This window comes from Spermophilus citellus, assembly GCF_964194105.1.
Source record: "Spermophilus citellus genome assembly, chromosome: 3".
In the NCBI taxonomy this organism is placed as follows: domain Eukaryota; kingdom Metazoa; phylum Chordata; class Mammalia; order Rodentia; family Sciuridae; genus Spermophilus; species Spermophilus citellus.
Window position 1 is genome coordinate 30,252,913 of NC_138184.1, and position 22,707 is coordinate 30,275,619.

The 22,707-nt window shown below is 37.5% G+C and overlaps 1 protein-coding gene across 2 annotated transcripts in view; it reads right to left on the reverse strand.

The window, feature by feature from the left end:
* CNOT10 (CCR4-NOT transcription complex subunit 10) overlaps positions 1–20,098 on the reverse strand; it is a 76,809-nt gene extending 56,711 nt beyond the window's left edge. Inside the window, exons 1-6 of one of the 2 annotated variants that reach the window (XM_081284383.1) lie at positions 19,800–20,098; positions 12,590–12,684; positions 11,514–11,675; positions 7,632–7,782; positions 4,130–4,272; positions 527–613 (exon numbers count right to left, since the gene is read on the reverse strand). In XM_081284383.1, coding sequence (XP_081140509.1) covers positions 527–613; positions 4,130–4,272; positions 7,632–7,782; positions 11,514–11,675; positions 12,590–12,684; positions 19,800–19,821 — 660 coding nt within the window. In that variant the 5' untranslated portion in view covers positions 19,822–20,098. The remainder of the gene's footprint in view (positions 1–526; positions 614–4,129; positions 4,273–7,631; positions 7,783–11,513; positions 11,676–12,589; positions 12,685–19,799) is intronic. The other variant, XM_081284382.1, reaches the window with a different exon arrangement.
* Between the last annotated feature and the right edge of the window lie 2,609 nt (positions 20,099–22,707).

Below are 22,707 nucleotides of genomic sequence, written 5' to 3' on the forward strand. Positions count from 1 at the left end.
ACTAAAAATATGATAAAATAAAATTTATATTGAGTTCCAAGCAAAAATTTTACAAGTTTAAAAAAATTTTTTTTAGTTGTAGATGGACACAATACCTGTATTTTATTTATTTAGTTGTAGATGGACACAATATCTGTATTTTATTTATTTATTTATATGTGGTGCTGAGGACTGAACCCAGTACCTCAAGCATGTGAGGCAAGTGCTCTACCACTGAGCTATAGCCCGGGCCCCCAAAAATCTTATGAATTCTTATCTGCAGTTAATTAACAGTGACTTTTAAAATTCCACAAATTAATTTTATCATCCAGTATATTTCCAGATCATATATCTCAAATTTTTGTAGAATAATACTATCATCTAAAGCAAAATGTATTTGGAAGTATAAATGTACCTCTAAACTAACTTTTCAAAGCCAAATAAATACATGTGCATCGAGTTATACACTGCTTTAGTGGTTTTTCACACTGTTTCATTATTTATAAAAAGAAAATAAAGAAGATGTATCCTTTAAAATTTACCCTACCTGATGTATCTTTGATTTTGCGGCTTCTATCAGAGCTCCACTTTCAGCTTTATGATTAGATCCATCTTTGTTGGTATTATTACCAGTCTGCAGGATGATGAAACAAAGTTAATCAAAATTAAATATTTTTGGTCATAACTAACTAAATTCCAAGTGAGTTAACATAAGCATCTAGAAAGTATTTTAAAAATGAAGCCAAGTGCGGTGGCTTACGGGCTGTAATCCTAGTGATTCAGGAGGCTGAAGCAGGAAGATCACGAGTTTGAGAACAGCCTCAGCAACTTATTGAAATCCTGTCTCAAAATAAAAAATAAAAAGGCTGGGGGTGTAACTCAGAGGTAAAATACCCAGGATCCCCCACCCACCTACCCCCCTTCCCCAAAAAAGGCAAAACCCCAGGTCCCACTCCCAAAAGATTCAAGTTCAGTAGTCTGAAATGCACCAAAAAACTACTTAGGAGAAGCTCACAGTTGAGCATAATAATGAACTCTTTTTAAAAAGCTTGGGTAGTATCCATGATGCATACCTATAATCCCAGAAACCAAGGAGGTTGAGGCAGAAGGATTGCAAATTTGAGATGAGTCCCAACAACTAAATGTGACAGTTTCAAAATAAAAAATAAAAAGAGTTGTGGATGTAGCTCAATGGTAAAGGGCCATAAAAAATAAAAAGAGTTGTGGATGTAGCTCAATGGTAAAGGGCCTAAGAACACTGAGTTAAATCCCCAAAGCATGGTTATTATCCAGGCTATTTTTCTAAAATCAAGATCATATCACTTCCTTCTTAGAAACTCTCTGCTATAAACACTGCCAACACCACCAAATCCTAACTTGCTAGAAAAGTGTTCAAAGTTCTTCAGGCTATGACCCATACTTACTGTCCATCTCTACTCTTGCTGCTTTCCATTACATTTCTCAGGGATTACTCAATTTATTATCAGAAATTTCTGTAGCACACCAGATATACTTTTTGTGCTGTTTTTCCTGCCAGAATTGTTATCTTGCTTTGCTCCTACTGTTTCATCTGTCAGATCATTCAAGGTCCAAATCAAACATCTGAACGCCTCTGAAACATTCCCTAATCTCTTTCCTTGATATTACTCAATCTATGTCTCCCTACCCAAGATCCTTGAGAGTAAGAACTACAGCGCTTCCATTTTTGTCACTCTAGTACATAGAAGAACTTGCAAGCATATGCTGAACTAAATTATATTTCAGCAAATATTATAAGTACTGACCATAAAAATGAATATTTTGACTACACAATATTTAGAAATGTTTATGATTACACAACTGAAACCCCTTATATACACACATAAATTGTAAAAAGCAAAACATGCTAGATATTTATTTTTAAACCACAAGAACTGATACAGGCAAAAGGTACTGACCATACCTTGTTTGTTTCCTACAAACACTTAAAAACAAAACAAACAAACAAACAAACAAAAAAACCAACAAGGGGTAGGAACAGAAACACAAAAAAGAGCTACCCCTTTAAAACCAGCCACACATACAAAAGAAATAGAAGACCAAGGATCTACCCCCAACCCCCTACTGAGCTATATCCTTAGTCCTTTGCAGTTTTGTTTTGAGACAGGGTCAAAATTGCTGAAGTTGGCCTTGAACTGTGATACTCCTGTCTTAGTCTCCAGAGTTTCTGGGATTACAGGCATGTGCCACAGGGCCCAGGAGGATATATATTTTTTCTTTTTCTATATTTTGTACATAAAAGTGGAATTCATTGTTATATATTCATTCATGTACACAATATAACAATATGATTTGGCAAATATCATTCCACAGTATTTCCCCTTTTCCTCCCCTCCTTCCTCCCCCTAGAGCCTTTTCTTTACTGATCTTTCTTTGATTCTCCCCCACTGAAGTCTCTCTGCAGAACATGGAAAAAAAAGCTTAATTGAAAGAAATATATGTTCTTTGTGAAGAACTTAAATAATGAAATTTTTCTCTAATGATAGCTACACTGTTTATTCAGATTATGGAGATTTTGTTTTTGAGGTGGGATCTGGCTGTGTTGCCCAGGCTGACTCCTGGACTCAAGTGGTCCTCCCACCTCAGCATCTCAAGTAGTTGACAGTACTGGCATACTTCACAATGCCCAACTTCAGATTATGGATTAATTCATTGTCTCAATTCTTTTTGTTTGTTTGTGGTACTGGGGAATTGAACCCAAGAGTGCTTTACCACTGAGAAACATCCCTACTCCTTTTTGATTTCTTCTGAGACTGGGTCTTGCTAAGTTGCCCAGGCTGGCCTTAAACTTGTGATTCTTCAGTCTCCTGAGTGGCTGGGATTGTAGGCATGTGCCACTTGCCCAATTCATGCTCAATATTCATCCTTAATTAGTAGAGAAATATAAATCAAAACTATAAGACACCACTTTGCACCAAGATGGCTAATTTTTATTTTTTTTTTAAAGATACATTAAGTGGGGGCTGGGGTTGTGGTTCAATGGTAGAGTGCTCACCTAACACGTATGAGGCACTGGATTTGATCCTAAGTACCACATTAAAAAACAAACAAAATAAAGGTATTGTGTCCATCCATAACTAAAAATGAAATTCTTTTTTTTTTTTTAAAGAGAGAGTGAGAGAGGGGGGGGAGAGAGAGAGAGAGAGAGAGAGAGAGAGAGAGAGAATTTTTTTAATATTTATTTTTTTTAGTTCTCGGCGGACACAACATCTTTGTTGGTATGTGGTGCTGAGGATCGAACCCTGGCCACACGCATGCCAGACGAGCGCGCTACCGCTTGAGCCACATCCTCAGCCCAAAAAATGAAATTCTTAAAAAAAAAAAAAAGATACATTAAGTGTTGGCAAGAATATGGAAAAATCATAATTCTCATGAATCGCTGGTGGGAATATAACACAGTGTAGCCACTTTGGAAAGTCGGGTAGTTTTCCTAAGGCTCCATATAGTCACTGTATGACCCAGTGATTCTACCTCTAAATAATATACCTCAAAGAACTGAAAATACATGTCCACACAAAAATTTGTGTATGTATTTTCACAGTAGCATTATTTTTAGCAAAAAAGTGGAAAGCAACCCAAATATACATAAACTGATGAATACATTTTTAAAAAATGTGGAACATTCATATGGAATAAAAAGGAATAAAGAACATGCTATGACACAGGGGAAGTTTGAAAACATAGTAAGTGAAAAGAACTCAGTCATGAAATGCCACATATTACATGGTTCCATTAATATCTAATGTCTAGTTCTAAGCAAATTCAGAGAGACAGAAAATACAGGAAATAGAGTAGTGGTTGCAAGAGCTATGAGGAGGCGGAAATGGAGTGATTGATAATGAATACAGGTTTTCTTTTTCAGGTGATGAAAATGTTCAGATTAACCAATAAAAAAAAGAAAAAAAAAAAAAAAGAAAATGTTCAGATTAGTGATAATAAAACACTGAACTTTAAAATGGTAGTTTACTGGGTCTGGACAATGGGAACCTTAAAAAAAAAAAAAAGGTAGTTTATGTAATTTACATCTCAATAAAGCTGTTAAGATAATATTTCATAACCACAAATATAATCATACTTTTAAATTTTAGTCTGATTATCTCAGAACACTCACCTCATTCTTCCCATTTTTGTTATTGTTACCCTGTGAAATCATTTTTTCTAGGACGGCAAGAAGATGCAATGCTTTCTCAGCCTGGTAAGTTAAAATGTATAGGTCTACAAGCAAAAAACACACTGCTTGGGCAAATTTTTCTTCTGGTGGGGAAAGAAAACAAACAGGAAAAGTCAAGTTGAAATCCAAAGGGAAGTACACATCTCAGACCACCCTCCAAAATAGGATACAAAGCTCTAAAGAGTAAAACCCTAAATCTTTATTTACCCAAGTGAATGCACATCACCCACAGTCATGAATGAAAGCAATTTGCTATAGCAGCAATGCCATTCTATCAGGCATCTCAAGGCTTCTCACTTTAGGGATTTAGGGACTGTATGTTCTTTGGTAAAGTATTCACTAAACACTAGCAGATGTAATGAAGAATATTATTACTTCAGGTGAGAAGAAATCCAAATTTCAGTACCTGTTCTGCTAATTGTTCAACTTTTTAGACCTCAGCTGGCTGGCTTATAAAATGGGAGAATACCTGCATGAAGTCAAGGATCTCTTGAAGTTCCTTTTTTATTTTTTGGTATTAGGGATTGAACGGAGCTTTATCATTGTGCTACATTCCCAGCCCTTTATTAAAAGTTTTTGAATTAGAGTCTTGCCAAGTTGCTGAGGCTGGCCTTGAACTTGTGATCCTCCTGCCTCAGCCTCACGAATTGATGGCATTACAGGTGTGCACCACTGTTGCCCAGTTTTCAAATCCCTTTTAAGTAAAAAGGTCTATGACTCTTATGAAATGGATTTCTTTTCTTAGAAATGGAAAAAAGAAACAATTGCTTGCAGAAATAAAGGATACAAGGTGTGAACTGCAGTATATTAGAAAACAGAGACTGCCAAGAGGAAAATATAAAGACAAGCCTTCAAAGGAAGGATACAAAGAAGACAGAAAAGATAACTTGGTGTGACACAAACTATTTTATTTTCCTTTCCAAAAAAGGAAATAGGATTCCTCAGCACATCTAAGACAGAAGACATTACCTAGGTTACAATGCTTTACAGCTCTGCCCTGACTACTACCCCTACCCCTGCCTTTTCTTGTGATACTAGTGCTCCTGGCTACTTCTATCTTTATTTTCTATGGGTTCTCCTCACCTAAGCTCCAGTCACAATAGCCTTTCTGCTGTCTTTTTACCATCACTCACCTTAGGTCCTCTGGCTGAAATGCTTTCCTCCTCAAGAATTGCACGAGTCACCTTTCTTTATTCAGATTTCTTTTCAAATACTGACTTATTCCAGAAACTGTCTGATTACCTTATCTAAAATTAAATATCACTAATCTCTAAACTCTTACCCAATTTTAGCTTTACTTCACAAAGCATCCCAACTACCTCACTGTGTGTGTGTGTGTGTGTGTGTGTGTGTGTATTGCATTGCTTTTTCTACCATTACAAATTAAGCTTAATGAGGGTAAAGACTTTCCCAATTTTGCTCATGGCAATATCCCCAGATCCCAGAACGTTGTCTGTCCCATTGCATTGGGTCATGTGCACGATAAATATACTATATGAAATATCTGAATAGGACCAGGGTGTGGTGGGAGGTGCTTGCAATCACAGCAACTAAGGAGGCTGAGGCAGAAGGATTGTAAATTCAAGGCCATCCTCAGTAACTTAGCAAAATAAAAAAGAAAGGGCTGGAAATTTAGCTTAGTGGTACAATACCCCTGGGTTCAATCTCTAGTACCACCAAAATAAACAAACAAACAAAAAAATAGAAAATGAGTAGATATAATTCCAATTTTTGATATTCTAAAAAAGGTCAAACTATAGAGATGGCAGATGATACAAAAATGAGCAATGGCAGGGCGTGTGTGTGAATGAGAACACATAGAACTTTCAGAACAGTAAAAACATGTTAAGTAATACTATAATGGATACATTTATCCAAACCCACAGAATGTATAGCACTTGGAGTGAACCCTAAGGTAAACTTTGTGTGATTATGAAGTGTCTACCTACTTTCATCAACTGTAACATATTTACTGGTACATTTACCATAGAGACACATTGGCAGTGTGGGGGGGGGGGGATAGATGGGTGGGAGAAGGCACCTGGGAAATCTTTGTACTTTCCTCTCAATTTTGTTATGAACCTAAAACTGCTCCAAAAAAAAAAATATATATATATATATTTTTTGGTACTATGGATTGAACTCAGGGACACATAACCACTGAGCCATACCCCCCAGCCCTTTCTTGTATTTTATTTAGAGGCAAGTCTCACTGAGTTGCTTAGTGCCTCACTAAATTGCTGAGGCTGACTTTGAACTCATGATCCTCCTGCCTCAACCTCCCCTCCACCAGCTGCTGGAATTACAGGCATGCATCATTAAGCTCAGCTTTTTTTTTTTTTTTTTAATTTAAAAAGTAGTAAGATAGAAAAATTATAATAATTTTCACAAAAACTGATGGATTTGAATACTATTGATTGCTGTATTCTCTTCAGCTACAATATATATTAACAGAATTTTGTTAACTGTTTCGGGAATTCTACAAAACACAAATAACCGTAGCTTTATAGAAAAACACAAGTGAGTCATAACTTTGACTATTAGCTACATATAAGAAACTACCTGATGCTTAAACAATCCTTCCTATTTGATCTCTCTCCTGCTCAGCCTGCCTGTTCAGTCACCAAGTTTGTCAGGATAGGAGGAAAGAAGAGAAGGCCCTCAAAATGGCCCTCTGGAGCCATAGTAACCAGCTGCTCAAACAGCTGTCAACAACAAGGGACCCCACAACTCTTCTCAAAGCACACAGGAGTACGTTCATACCCTACCACTTGTTCTGTGGTAACCACATCAGAAGTTAGGTGTTCAAAATTAGGAATTCCCACTTACATTACGAATTTAAAAGGAACTCTGGAGGAAAAAAGGCAATGCGAATCAAAAACAACATCAGACTGCTTATGAGCTGGAACTCTAAATAGCTTCTCTAATAATGACCCCCTGGGTCCATTATTCCCTATGCTGCTGTCTTCCTTTGCTCTGACTATTCTAACTTGATTGAGGTCAGCAATAATAGTTAGTCAAGATAACAAAAAAGCTCACATAGTTCTATACTACTTATGATTACCTACAAAAATGTCAGCAAGACAAAAATGAAATACTATTCTCTCCTTTAAAATTCCAAATGCTCCTTTAAATTAAGCACAAAAGTAAAAAAGAATCCAGTTCACCAAGGTAGTGTTTAAACAGCAAAGTCTTTCCAACATTTTCCAACTATTTGTAACAGTTATATTTAAAAAACTGACTAGAAAGAGGTGCTAAAAAATAACCCTGGAATAATTTAAATGTCATATAATTTTTATCTATTCTATTAAGAAAAATGGACACAAGTTTCTTTTTTCTTTAAATAATGACATGTGATTCTCTTATAAATATTATCTAGGTAAAAATACCAGAAAATTTTACAAGTATGAGAAGAAAATTTGTGACTTGACAGATAACATACCAAAAGGTTCTATGAACTGATAAAGTTTTTCACCAACTGATATTGCTTCTGTATACTGCCGTAGGTGATAAAGAATGACTGCTTGATTATAGTACAGCATGCTGTTTTCAACATCATCTAATCCATCCATTTCTTCAACAGCTGAGTGGACCTATAAAACAACCAATGGAAAATGTGTTCTAACAACAGTAAGAAAATAAAAAGCAATAGTGAAAGAATTTATATGAATAAATAAGAACACAGAGTTAGGTACAGTGGCACATGCCTATAATCACAGCTACTCAGGAGGTTGGGGCCAGAGGATCACCAAGTTCAAGACCAGCCTGAACAACTTAGTGAGATCCTGTCTCACAAAATAAAAAGGATTGGGAACATAGCTCAGTGTTAGTGCACCCCTAGGTTCCATCCCCAGTATAGTCAAAACAACAAAAATTAGGAACATAGGTCAACATTCCTTTTTCTCTTAAGAGTACTAGAGTTTGAGCCCAGCACCTCAAATATGCTAGGCAAGTACCCTACCACTGAGCCACATCCCCAGCCCTTAACGACATTTCTTTGTGTTTTTTTTTAAATATAATTTTAGTTGTAGATGGGCATAATAACTTTATTATTTTTGTATGTGGTGCTGAGAAGCAAACCCAGTGCCTTCTGCATGCTAGGCAACTCGCTCTACCACTGAGCCACAACCCCAGTCCCACGATATTTCTTTCTTTCTTTTTTTTTTTTGGTGGTGCTGGGGATTGTACCCAGGGCCTTGTGAATGCTAAGCAGGCATTCTGTCAACTAAGCTAAATCCCCAGCTCCCCAACCATATTTCTTATTTGAATTTTTTACACTATCAACAATAATTATTCTCATATGCTAAAAATTATTTTACTCATCTGTTTCAAACAGAGTAAAATTCTGTTACATCAGTTGTTCTAATGGGACTTTGTTAAGTATCAGGCAGTTTTCTTCCTTGGCATTGTGAAGATATGTGCCATTTATTAACAGTCCAATTTTCTAGCCTCATGAGTAATAAGAGGCTATATAGAGGGGCTCGGGTTGTGGCTCAGTGGTAGAGCACTCACCTAGCACATGCGAGAGCCTGGGTTTGATCCTCAGCACTACATAAAAATAAATAAATAAAATAAAGGTATTGTATCCAACTACAACTAAAAAATAAAAGAAATAATAATAATAAAAAAGCTACATGGAGAGTGGACAAAACTCAAAATGATCTTTCCCATAAAAATGCTATGCAGTGTGCATAATTTGATTCCATTTTCTAAAAACGTAAAATTTACACATTAAAAAACAATAGCTAACCATTTATGTGTCAGGCTTGCCACATTAAAATTTTTTAGGGATGAGAATACAGCTCAGTGGTAGACTGCTTATTACCTAGCATGTGCAAGATCCTGGGTATGATGCCCAACAACCCCCCTAGTGCCCCACCCCCCCAAAAAAAACAAGGAAAAAAATCACTTTTATAGGTTAATCCTTGCCAGACCTCCAGAACACAGATATCATAATTTCTACTTTATAAATAAGGAAATGAGCACAGTAATCTTATCCAACACTATATAGTTACGAAGTATATTTTCAGGGGTGTGTGTGTGTGTGTGTGTGTGTGTGTGGTGCTGGGGATTGAACCCAGGGCCTGTGCATTCCAGGCAATTTCTCTACTCCTGAGTTATGACCCCAGATCTTTTTTAGAGCTCAGGCTGGCCTCAAACTTGATCCTCCTCAGTCTTAGCCTCCAGAGTAGCTGGGATTTCAGGCATATGCTGTCACCATGCCTCTTATTCTAGGAGCTCTTATTATTAAAAAAAAAAAAAAAAAAAAAGTTTCAAGGCTGACCTTGTACTCCAAGACCAAACAAATCTTTTGTAGAAAAAACTGTTTATGGGCCATACTGTGCATTACCTATGATATCAGCCAAGATAATCTGAGTACTAATACTGGAGTAATAATGAAACCTGACAATGTACAATTTTTTTTTTTTTGAGAGAGTGAGAGAGGAGAGTGAGTGAGAGAGAGAGAATTTTTTAATATTTATTTTTTTTTAGTTCTCGGCGGACACAACATCTTTGTTGGTATGTGGTGCTGAGGATCGAACCCGGGCCGCACGCATGCCAGGCGAGCGCGCTACCGCTTGAGCCACATCCCCAGCCCCGAATGTACAAATTTATGAAGACTAGAAGCAGTTAGAAAGACAGCCTGGTTCAAACTTTGCTCTTAAAATCTTGCTCCTCCCCTTACTAGCTGTACAAAATTAAAATTATTAAACTTCCTATACTCTAAGGTTAAAGATGAAATAACAAGTTCCTATCTCAAGGGTTGAATATGAGGACTGTATGAAATAAGACATAAAAAGCACTGAATAAAGAATCTGGTATCAAGGAAGCATTCACTCAATGTTGGCTATTAGCCTCATTTTCATTGAAAAAAAAAATTTTTTTTTTTAAACTGGGGATTCACAGGTGCTCTACCACTGGGTTATGTCCACAATCCCTTTCATTTTTTGGGATAGGGTCTTGCTAAGTTGCTGAGGTTAGCCTCAAATTTGTAATCCTCCTGCCTTAGCTTCCTGAACTGCTGGGATGATAAGTATGTGCCACCACACACAGCTTTATTGAAAACTTTTAACAGGACTTAGAAATGACTTTAATCCTAATAAAGAATTATGAAGAACCCGAAGGAATCACATATTTATCAGTGCACCATATTTTAGGACAATACTATACAGTATAAAAAGTACTCATTATTGTAGGACAGCAGCTCAAATGGATCTTTTTTTTAATTTTTTTTATTTTTAGTTCTCGGCAGACACAACATCTTTGTTGGTATGTGGTGCTGAGGATTGAACCCGGGCTGCACGCATGCAAGGCGAGCGCGCTACCGCTTGAGCCACATCCCCAGCCCCCATCAAATGGATCTTAAGATACCCTAAAAAAAAAAAAACAAAACAAAACAAAACAAAAAATAACACCCTGTAGCATTTAGCAGTAATTAAAAACGCCAGCTTCAAAGTAAAAAAGGAATTGGGTTTATGTAGCTCTAGTGCCTAAAAAATTGTCTGACAATTTAAATTTACGTAGCTATCTGTCCCTTAAACTTTCCTACCCATTTTAAAACACACACACACACAGGCAGGCGGGGGAGGGAAGCTATTTTACAGGGCTACTGAGAATAATATATGAGACATTACATACAAGTTCTTAGCATAGTCTTGTCACAGTACTTCATATATGGCTAGCTGACCCTATCAGTACCATCAGTATTATCCCTCTTAATATCAATGATCTAGCCCTGTGATGGGATATGATAAATACTGCTGTTATGACCAGAACACTGACCAATTCCAGCCCAAACCAATTATTAATTAATCACCTACTGATACAAAATACTGAAACAATTTGACATTATAATTTATATACACACATATACTATATAAATATCTTTATATATATAAAGATACATTCTTACATATATACTCTCTCTATATATATATATCTTTATATGTATATAAAGATACAACCCAGATAGAGGCTAAACAGATTCCAAAGATACATTAATTAAAAAAAAAATACACTCAGGAGCTAAGATTTTTCATATAGTTCTACTTGAATTCTTTCTTAAAATCCCAAAGCTCATTTAAATTTGGTATATTAGGCTACTCTGTTCAAGTTAATTAAAAACTAAAAAGAAAAAATACAACATACCTTTAATTTCCTGGAATAATTTTATACAAATAAAATTAATAACGACAAATGCTTCAGATACATTAGAAATTGTGCTGGCAATATAAGACAAGAAATCACATTTGTTTTACTTAACTATTTGTATTTTGCAAATTAACACAATACTTTCTTATAGTTAAATTCATTTGTGTATCACCTGATTCTTCAGCTGGTTAAGTGTTTGTCTCAAATTATCTGTTGTTGTTTGGTTACTTTTAAAAAACTCAGCTACTGCTGTATTCAAAATTATTTTATAATCATCTTTGTTTATATCTTGTAGACAGGCAAGGTGTTGCAGACAGGCATCATAATTTCCAGACTAAAAAAAAAAAAAAAAAAACCACACATACACACACAAAATTACATACCAGCTTTAAGAACATTATTTCCAAATATATTTCACTAAGCTTTACTTTAAAAATTCTTTAAAAAATTAGAGCCCCCCCAAATATACTAATTAAAGTCATTAGATAAAGCAATATTCATGTCAATTATGAATCTATACTCCATTTGTGTACAATGTCAAAATGCATTCTACTGACATGTATAACTAATTAGAACAAATAAAAAATTAAAATTAAAAATAAAGAAAAAAGAATCTACATTTCCTAGGAATCAAACTCTGACACTGACACATTATACCAACAACATATGTATGTACTTACTAGCTATACTGGTATGTATTGGTAGCAGGGTTAAATAACTAAGTCTAGGCAAGAAAAGTAATAAAATTACTTCAAATTTTAATTTCTAGTAAATATACTTTGAATATGCCAGTATCAAATTCTTTGACTTATATACATATATATATACATCCTAATATCAAGTAAAGTTTTCTTTCATATTGTTTAAGGTCAGAAAAGCTAAAATTCTGACAATAAATTTTGGGGGTTCCACTTTTAAAGTACATTCAAGACAAAGAATTGAACAGAGTAGTGGAATGAAAAGACTGACCAACATATTTACAAATCTAAATTTAAAAGACTTAAAAAACAACAGAGCGAGAGTTAAAACATGTTTAAGAAAACACAAAAGCATGAGAATGGCTAAAATTACTTTCATTCCTTTTACCATAGTTAGTTAAGCTCTAAAATGTTGTAAAATTAAACCTACTTCTCTCTAAACTTAACTCAATTATTACAGGAAAAAAATTTATAAATTTAAAAATTCACTGTGAAAAGATTCATAGTTGATAGTCAATTTGAGCAGACTGAAAGAGAAGCCATTTCTTACTGTGAAAGCTTGGAAAGCACTGGTGGATAATTCCTTCTCTTGATCAGTGATCCCAGAGGACTGACCAGTTCCTTCATGTTTCTCTGCTCCCTGATCTGCAAACATAAAAGTATTATATTTTTTGTTATTGTTGTTTTGTTTGTAGAAATGAAAGTTGTACAATGAATTAGTCAGTATTTCTCTTTCTCTTGTGGTGCTGGGGATGAAATCAGGCCTTGAGCATGCTAACCATGTGCTATATCACTGAGCTATACCTCCAACCCCTCCTTCTATTCTTTTTTTTTAATTTTTATTTATTTTTTTAGTTGTAGATGGACACAATACTTTTTATTTTATGAATTTATTTTTATGTGGTGCTGAGGATCAAACCTAAGGTCTCGCATGTGCTAGGCAAGTGCTCTACCACAGAGCTACAACACCAGCCTGCCCTCATTCTATTCTTTTTTTTTTTTTTAAGAGAGAGAGAGGAGAGAGAGAATTATTTATTATTTATTTTTTAGTTTTCGGCAGACACAACATCTTTGTATGTGGTGCTGAGGATCGAACCCGGGCCGCACACATGGTAGGCAAGCACACTACCGCTTGAGCCACATCCCCAGCCCCTATTCTTTTTTTTTTTTTCCAATATTTATTTTTTAGTTTTCGGCAGACACAATATCTTTGTTTGTTTGTGGTGCTGAGGATCCAACCTGGGCTGCACGCTACCATTTGAGCCACATCCCCAGCCCCCCTCATTATATTCGTAATCAAGTTGTCAAAGTTAGAACTCCCTCAACACTGGCTAATTAGTGTTAAGTGAAGCCACTCTTTGGAAAACTTGAAAATGCCTCCTTGGCAATGGTAGAATACAATAAAAACCTGCATGCCTACTGAAGTAAGGACTACAAACTGTTGACAGAGACATTCAGGCTGAGAATATGCTCCCTTAAAAATATTAGATCCAGAGGCTGGCACTGTGGCTCAGTGGTAGAGTGCTTACCTAGCATGCTTGAGGCACTGAATTTGATCCTCAGCACTACATAAATGCAAAATAAAGATGTTGTGCCCACTTAAAACTAAAAGATAAATATTAAAAAAAATTAGATCCACCACTCAGCAATATTAAAAAATCTGAGGATATTCAAGAAACTATGCCAGGTCCTGGAGATAGAAGGAAATTACAAATACACCCACAATGACTTCAGGAAGTTTGTAATCTAAGTGGGAAGCAGTAATGTTTAACAGTTAGAAAATGATACAAATAAGTGCTCACAGTTAATTTCTAGTCAAAGAATGCTTCTCCAGGCTTAGAAATCTAAAAGTCAGCTGGGCACTGTGGTGCATGCCTGTAATCCCAGCTGCTGAGCAGGCTGAGGCAGGAGGAGGTCAAAGCCAGCCTCAGCAAAAGCGAGGCACTGTCTCTAAATAAAAAATACAAAATAAAATAAAATAAAAAAATAGGCCTGGGGATGTGACTCAGCAGTCGAGTGCCACTGAGTTCAATCCCTGGTCTCCCACCCCCCCACCCCCGTCCAAAAAAATCTAAAAGTCAACAATTCAGTTTCCTTAACTCAATTAAATGTCTATATGCATCCTGATTAAAGATTAATGATTCTGAAATGTGCATGATGGCATAGTCCTATAATTCCAGCCTACTTGGGAGTCTAAGGCAGGTGTATTACAAGTTGGAGAAGGGGAAGGAAAGGTAACAGACAGGAAAATAAAAATGACAAAATTTTGTTATTTGCATGTATGACAAGTAACAAAAAACCCCACTATTACGTATGCTTAAAATACACCAATAACATAATAATTAAAAATGGTATTCAGGGACTTGGGTGTAGCTCAGTGTTAGAGCTCTTGCCTAGAACACATAAGACCCTGGGCTCAATCCCTAGGACCACATAAAAAAGTGATCTTCCCCCATAAGGAAGGGTAATAAATTGAAACTAAATGCACAAAATTCTTGGTTGGCCATCCAGTTATCTCCATACCACCTTCTAAAACATATGCTCTCCAGATTAGACCTCATTCTTTAATGGGATTTCTGGGCCCAATTATTAGATTGACTTAGAAACAGAGATCAAAGGGAAACATACCCAACAATTTGCTAAGGAATTGAAGATTTTAGACTTCTACTTAAAGCAGAGTGGCACAACTAACTACAGTTCTCATTATCCCCTAGGAAATGTAAAAGTCTCCTAAAATTCTCCAAGAAAAGAAAGAAGCCAATTTCAATACAAACAAGCTGGACTCTAAGGCTGATAAGAGACTCAAGTCCCATTTTTATTTACATTTCAGAGAACTAAAAAATGTAAATAAAAATGGGACTTGTAGATAAATAACCTTTTACATGTAAACTAATCATTATTTTACCTACATTCTTTTACTTCAGGATAAAAATTTTAAAAAATACACTTCAGTAAGATTTTTTCCTTATTATGTTTGTACACATTTCAAGTTTTCTGTAAGAAATGGGTATTAACTTTTGTAATCAGTTTTTCAAATGTTTTAAAACATCCACTATTTATAACTGCTGACTTCTTACCAGATAGAGTCTGCACATAATTCCACAATGTGTCTTTATTTGTCCAAAAGTAGTCTCCATTACCAATTGAAAGTGTATATGACCGTTCATCCATAAGCTTCACTTTCCTTCTACTCTGGCTTAACAAACATGGCTGACCTTCTAGGTGTGCAGAGCTCTTCGACCCACAAACCTTGACACTCTTTAAGCCAATAGACTTCATTTCTAACCAAAGAGTTAGTTGCCTCTAGGTTTCAACAACGTAGACAAGAAATGCACCACTTTTTCAAAACTGAGAAAGTCAGTTAACTGAAAGCACAGGTACATTCCAATACAGAATGTTAACAATCCAAATTTGATTGGAGGATGACTATAACCTATGCAGTCAAACTATGGCCCCAGATGTTGAAGAAAAGATTTTCCAAAGGAAAAAGGAAATGTGAAAAGACCTAAGGAATCAACTGCTATTGCCACACAATATTGATAATACTTTTTGTGAAACATTCCTTTCCAAAATAATAATAAAAATAATTCAGGCTCATTAAAGTCCCCATATAGGTTAAGGTTAAGACACCTGAGATTAACATACCTCATATGTGGTTTCTTTCATTATTCCTTTTTTTTTTTTTTTGTACTGGGGACTGAACCCAAGAGTGCTTTACAACTGAGTTGTATCCCCAGTCCTTTTTTAAAATTTTGACACAGGGTCTAAGTTGCCCAGGCTGGTTTCAAACTTGCAATTCTCCTACCTCAGCACCCTCAACCCCCTGGAGTAGCCTGGATGACAAGTGTGTGACACTGCGCCTGGCTCACATGTGGTTTCTATAACCTGAAGAAGAAACAACTTATCAAAACCCACATATAAATGGCTGACTTCTACATAGCACAGAGAAATTACATACAACCAAAGAAACTATCTTCTATAGCCCCAACCTTTTCTTATTAAGCCATCCTAATAGTCCAAATTCTCTGGCAACTTAAAACCTAGGATTTTGTGTCCCAGCTCCAGCTACTTCCTCCTTTCAAATAACCATAAAAAGTAAAGTCAAACAAGTCATCCTACAAGTTTGTTGGTATTTTGTTAGTCAACAAAATGATATTGGTTTCACTCCACTCTTCTATGTTATACAGGAAAATAAATGTGAACCTTATACTGCCTCTTTCACGCTTTGTCTTTGGTTGGTGCCCCTCTACTTTGGGTCACCTCTCTCTTTAGAACTTGGCTTAAATATAAATCTGGGTGTGGGATTTGCTGGCTAATCCAGCTCCAAGAAGCCATACAACCCAGAAAGGGTGAACTGGGATGAGTTTTAACTAACTAGGAAAAAGAAACAGGAGGAAGCTGGATAAGTAAATCATCTATCCTTTCTCTCTTCTATGCACTGAAGTTTCTCCTAAAAAAACTTTCCAGAAAAATACCACATGCAAATGACCTGCATCACCCTTCACCTTACTTCTCTCCCTTACTTTCAGTACTCTGGATTTGCATCTTAAAAAAAAAAAAAAAAAATTGGGTTCTGCCTCCAAGAGGACATGGGCTGAAATACACACCTTTCATCAGTTGATCCTCACAAGTTACAATCTTTTGAAGTTAAGGCTATTAGGATTCCCATTTCACAAATGAAGATGCTGAGTTACTCACCTAAGACCCCTTCCCAAGGAGCACAGCTTTCTGTTCGTCTACTGTACCAAAGTCTGCTAATTTTACTCTAAACTTCATTTTCCACATTTGCCTTTGTCCATCCTACCATTATTAGCCCATTTTCCATTGCTAAAACAAAATACCTGAGGCTGGATACTTTGTAAAGAAAAGAGGTTTAATTAGCTCAGTTTTGGAAACTGAAAGTCTAAATTTGGGCAGCCACATTTTCAGTCATGTTTTTCTTTCATACTACTTAATAAACTCCATTAAGATATAGACTTTGTCTTGTTTCCTGCCCAGTGCCTAAAGTAGTGGCTTGCAAAGAAGGCTGAATACAATAATACCACACCGTATTAGCTGGTCTCAGGTGGTCCTGCATTTTCAGTCTTGCTTTACTTAAATTCATCTTCTACCACACACAGTGTGATCCAGTCACTTACCTTTTTCTTATTTTTAAAAATTTTTTGTGGTGCTGAGAATAAAACTCAGGGCTTTACATATGCTAGGCAAATGATCTATACTAAATTCCTAGCACCTTGGTCATTTACCTTCTTAAATCCTTTCATGGCCCTCTTTTGTTACCTAATGAACAAGACCCTCCATGACAAGGACCCTCATCTCAGGAACTCAAAGAGGAAGCAGCATGTAAAGCAGACTCTGAATGAGGAAAGTGTTCACCAAATGGAGAAAAAGGTTACTACAGTTCAGAAGCTCAAAAGAACAGAACACTTCATAAGAAAGTCAGTCTGGTGTGAAGAGCTTGATGAGTTTAAAAAAAAAAAAAAAGCTGCTGGAAAGAGACTCTAAAGAAGCTCATAAACCACATTAAAGATTAAGGATTTAATGCCTAAAAGATGGGACAATCTTAGAACATTTATAGGCATGGAAATGCCATCATCCAAGATTGTTTTGGGGAAAAAAAAATAGAGAGCAGCAACAAAGAGAATGGATTCAATAAGAAAAGACAAGAACCAATCAGAAGGCTACTTAATGAGAAACACCACATTAAGAGATAAAGTCTACAACCACACCAGGTGAAATGGAGATGGAAAGGAGCAGAGATTTAATGGAATGACACTAAACATTCATCTACTTCATACAAATTCAACTTTACTATCCACACAAATTCAACTTTACTATCTACAGAACGGTTTGTTATTATGTGGCCTATAAACTTAAAACTGTAAAAGAAATAGTCCCCCAATCACCAAGGACCTTATTTTCAAATATATAGATTTACACAGCTCTCACCAAATGTAAATGTAAATATGACAGGTCTGTCTCTAACAGAATAAAGAGCAGGTTTTCAAAAGCAGGTACTGCGTTACATCCATTTCTTCAACACCTAAGGCAGTGCCTACACTAACTATTTATGAATGAATTCACCAACAGAAGGCTTTTAAATTGAGGAAGGACTTGAAAAGTGGATGGGTTGTAGGTCTAAAAGGATGAGTCTGGTCAAGTAAGTGCAATGGGATGGGCAGGTAGGAATGGTAAACTTGGGCAACAGAGGTATGGTCCTAAACTAAAAAGGAGGATGTTGGTCCCCTTGTCCAATCTTGGACATGCCTCTCTGTAACTTTCCTCCCCATTTATCTCTCCCTATTCGATATGGCTGGCTTCTTCATTCTGCTCAATTATCATTTCCTCAGGCCTTTTCTGACCAACCTATCTAAAATTCTATAGCTCATGCTACTACCCTCACTTTTTAAATCGTTTTCCTGTTTTCTTCTTAGCAGATTAATGAAGAGATTCTCTAAATTTTCGGCGGGGGGGGGGGGTAGTGGTAGTGGTGCTGGGAATTGAACTCAGGATCTTGTGCATGCTCTACCACTGAGATAGGACACCAGCTATGCAGACCTATCATCTGTTCCTGTATTAGGGTCAGATGACTTGTATTTCAAATCAAAGTTCATTTGTCAGTTGTTGAGGTAAGGACCCACTAAAATCTACAGCCATTTAGATTTCTTTTTCCCTTTTGCAGTACTGTGGACTGAATCTGGATGCTCTACCACTGAGCTACATGGCTAGGTTTTAATTTTTTTTTTTAATTTTAAGAAAGGGTCTCACTAAATTGCAGACGCTGGCCTCAAATTTGCTATCCTCCTGCTCTAGTCTCCCAAGTAACTGGAATTACTGTGCATGAGCCATAGTACGCAGGGAGATTTTTTTCTTTTCTTAAATTAAACAGCACTGTAAAAAAGTGTGGTGAAGGCTGGGGTTATGGCTCAATGGTAGAGCGCTTGCCTAGCACGTGTGAAGCACTGGGTTCTAGCCTCAGCATCACACAAAAATAAATAAAATAAAGGTACTGTGTCCATCTACAACTAAAAAAATAATAAATAAAAAAAAAAAGTGTGGTGACCACTTTTAAGTTCTGTCGCTTAAACTCCTTCCAATAAAACTCCGATGCCACAGAGACTATTAATTTCTTGCAGGGAACATGTGCCTGACTTTTGTAGAAGTTGCCTGGAAAAAAGTTTTATAATCCTTACTGAGGAAGATTCTAAGACGGGGAAAATAATTCACCAATAAAATCGAGATTATGTAATTAATCTTTGAGGAACTGGAGAAAAACAGATCCTGAGCAGAAGGTATCAGCACAGACACTGAAACATCATGCCTATTTAAACAGTGGTTTTCACTATTAGTTCCACAGGATATCGCTCAAGTGGCTGAATCAGCCCAGGTGACATAAATGCACCTGTGTACACCGGGACGAAATCCTTCGTCTGCCTTTCTCATTGGGAAGTCGAAAAGTCTGAAGCGGCAAAATAAATTTACGTCATTTAGGTCAGAGTTATTTTGGAGACCCAGGGCAGAGGCGGTCAGTAGGGGGTTTCACGCTTCGCTAGAGTAGAAAACTATTGGACCTGGGGCCCAAAGACTCACGTAAGCCACCGCGAGGCAGAGGTTGGAGGAAAGAAATGCACGCCCCCAAGTCAAGTCGTCCTGGAATTCCCACCCCTAGTCCCCACCCCGGGCGCCGCCGACTCCACGCGCAGGATCTGCACACCCCCGCGCGTCCCGCTGCCTCACAGCACCCGGCGCCGATGCCTCACCTGCAGCCTTGTCTGCAGCCATCTTCCCTCCTCGGCTCGGGTTCTTCCCTGCAGGTGGCGTGGCCCCGACTCCCGCCGCCGGGCTGGCCGCTGTCCTGGACCTCCGAGGTCAACTCTGAGCCCACCTCAGTTCCGGGCCCCCTTGTTCCGGCCAGGGGAGTGGGCAGACCGCGGGCTGAGGAAGTGACGAGGGCTAGTTCGCGTCGTCTAGCAACAGGAACAGCGTCCCCGCCCCGCCTGTGCCTCTGCCTCCCGCCATCGGCAGCTTCCGCCCTAGGGCGTCCGGGTACACATTACTTCCGGGGGCTGCGTCCAACCGCGCCTGCAACGCCAGCGTGGGAACTGCGGATGGCCCCGCCCCACGCCGGCGTTCCCTTCTCGTCACGCCCCCGGCGGGGCGGGCGCGCGACCCGACACGACGTGCGCGCGCTAGCTCGCATCTCTTGCGAGTGTGCCAAGTAGAAGCGAAAGCAGCTGTGCCAGACTCTTCTTTGCTTATTTTTTAATTTTTTAAATTTTGTTTGCTTATTTTAAAAAATATTTTTAGTTGTCAATGGATTTTTAAAAATTTATTTATATGCAGTGCTGAGAATCGAACCCAGGGCCTCACACATGCTAGGCAAGACCTCCATCACTGAGCCACAACCCCAGATCCCCTTTGCTTATCTTGCCTAAAATACCAGTGTTAAATCTTTTGACTCTCATTTTACATCAAATCATGTGCCAAGCACGGAGCTTTCTTTTGGTCTAGACTATTGCATTAATTTCTCACAACAACCCTAAGAGGCGCTATTGCAGTTCCCCGTTAAAAAACAAACACGTTTTAATTTTAGAACAGTTTTAGATTTGTAGAAAAGTTGTAAAGATGATTCATAGAGCTCCTGAGTACTCCGCATCTAATTTCCCTATTGTGAACGTCTTAATTATTCAATTACTATGGTATGTAGGTCACATCTATGGAAAGTTTGGTGCATCACTATTAACTCCACACTTTATTTGGATTTCACCAGTTTTCTGTTCCAGGCTCCCAGCATTTATTCAAATCTCTGCCCTCATCTTCTAGGGATGGAACCCAGTGCCTCGCAGATGCCAGGCAAGTGCTCTACCGCTGAGCCACATCCCCATCCTTTTCCCTTGATTTTGAAAAGTACTTTTTTAGAAGAATGTATCTCAATTTGTGTTTGTCCAATATTTTCCTCATGGTTAGACTGAGGCTACGGGCTTTAAGAAGAATGTCTACAGAGGTAACTGGCCATTCTCATCACATCAAATCAATGGTATATGCTATCAAACAACTTGTCACTGATTATGCTACCCTTGGTCATCTTTTTGAGCTGTTTGCTAGGTTTCATTGTAAACTTACTTCCTCTTATCCTTCCACACTAATCTTTGGAAGCAAATCACCACACTCAGGATAGGAAGGAGGATGTAGAGTGCTACTTCCTGCAGGGGGGGAATAGGTAAATACATTTTCTTCTTCTGGGGAGATTTGCCTCTTCTCCTCCTATGTAGTAATTTGCTCAATCACATGTTTATATGAGTGTGGACTCATGGATTTATTTATGTATTTATTTGCAATGATGGGGATCCAACCCAGGCCTTGTGCATGCTAGGCAAGCAAGTGCTTTACCACTAAGTTACACCCCTAATTTTAAACTTAATGTAAATAATCATACTATATATATATATATTTTTTTGTACCAGGGATTGAACCCAGAGGCGCTTAACCACTAAGCCATCCCCAGTCCTTTTTGTATTTTATTTAAAGAAAGGGTCTCACTGAGTTGCTTAGGGCCTAACTAAATTGGTGAGGCTATCTTTGAACTCAAGATCTTCCTACCTTAGCCTCCGGAGCTACTGGGATTTCAGGTGTGTGCCAGTACACCCAGCTCATGCAATATATTTTATTTAGGGTCTTCATTCTTTTCCATGCAGACATCCATGTTCTTTTTAAAACCACTAAGTTTTAGAATGCTTTTTAAACAATATATAACTGAAACAATGTCTCCCAACTCCTCATTTCCTTATCTGGTTCAAGTGACCAACTCTCTCTTTAAAAAAAAAAGATCATTTATTAAAAAAAAAAAAAGGCAGGATGGATTTTAAATTTTTTTCTTGTAATTATCAATATTCAGAGGAATGAGTTGATAGCCCAGCAATCTCCAGGACTATTTCCTTTCTAAGAAATTTATTCTGAACCATGACTTTTTATATATTCAATATTTTTTATTTATTTTGAACATGAGATGGTTTTCCATTTATTTAATTTTTTTTGAGAGAGAGAGAGAGAGAGAGAGAGAGAGAGAATTTTAATATTTATTTTTTAGTTTTCGGCGGACACAACATCTTTGTATGTGGTGCTGAGGGTCAAACCCAGGCCATGCCAGGCGCGCGCTACCGCTTGAGCCACATCCCCAGCCCCCCCCCCTTTTAATATTTATTTTTTAGTTTTTCTGCAGACACAACATCTTTGTTTGTATGTGGTGCTGACGATCGAACCCCGGCCGCACGCACCCCAGGTGAGCGCGATACCGCTTGAGCCACATCCCCAGCCCTAATTTATTTATTTATTTATTTTAATTTAATTTAAGGATCTCATCAAGATGCTGAGGGTCTCACTAAGTTGCTGAGGCTGGCCTTAAACTTGTGATCTTCCTGGTTCTGCTGCCTGAGTCCCTGGGATCACTTGTGTGTGTCACTGCACTTCTTGCCTAAATTTTTTTGGCTAGAATTTTCAGTACAGTCTTGAGCCTAAATAGTGAAAATGGATATTCTTTTTTTTTTAGGTACTGGGGATTTAACTCAGGAGCACTCACCCACTGAGCCACATCCCCAACCCTTTTTTGTATTTTATTTAGAGACAGTGTCTCACTAGGTTGCTTAGTACCTTGCCATTGGTGAGGCTGGC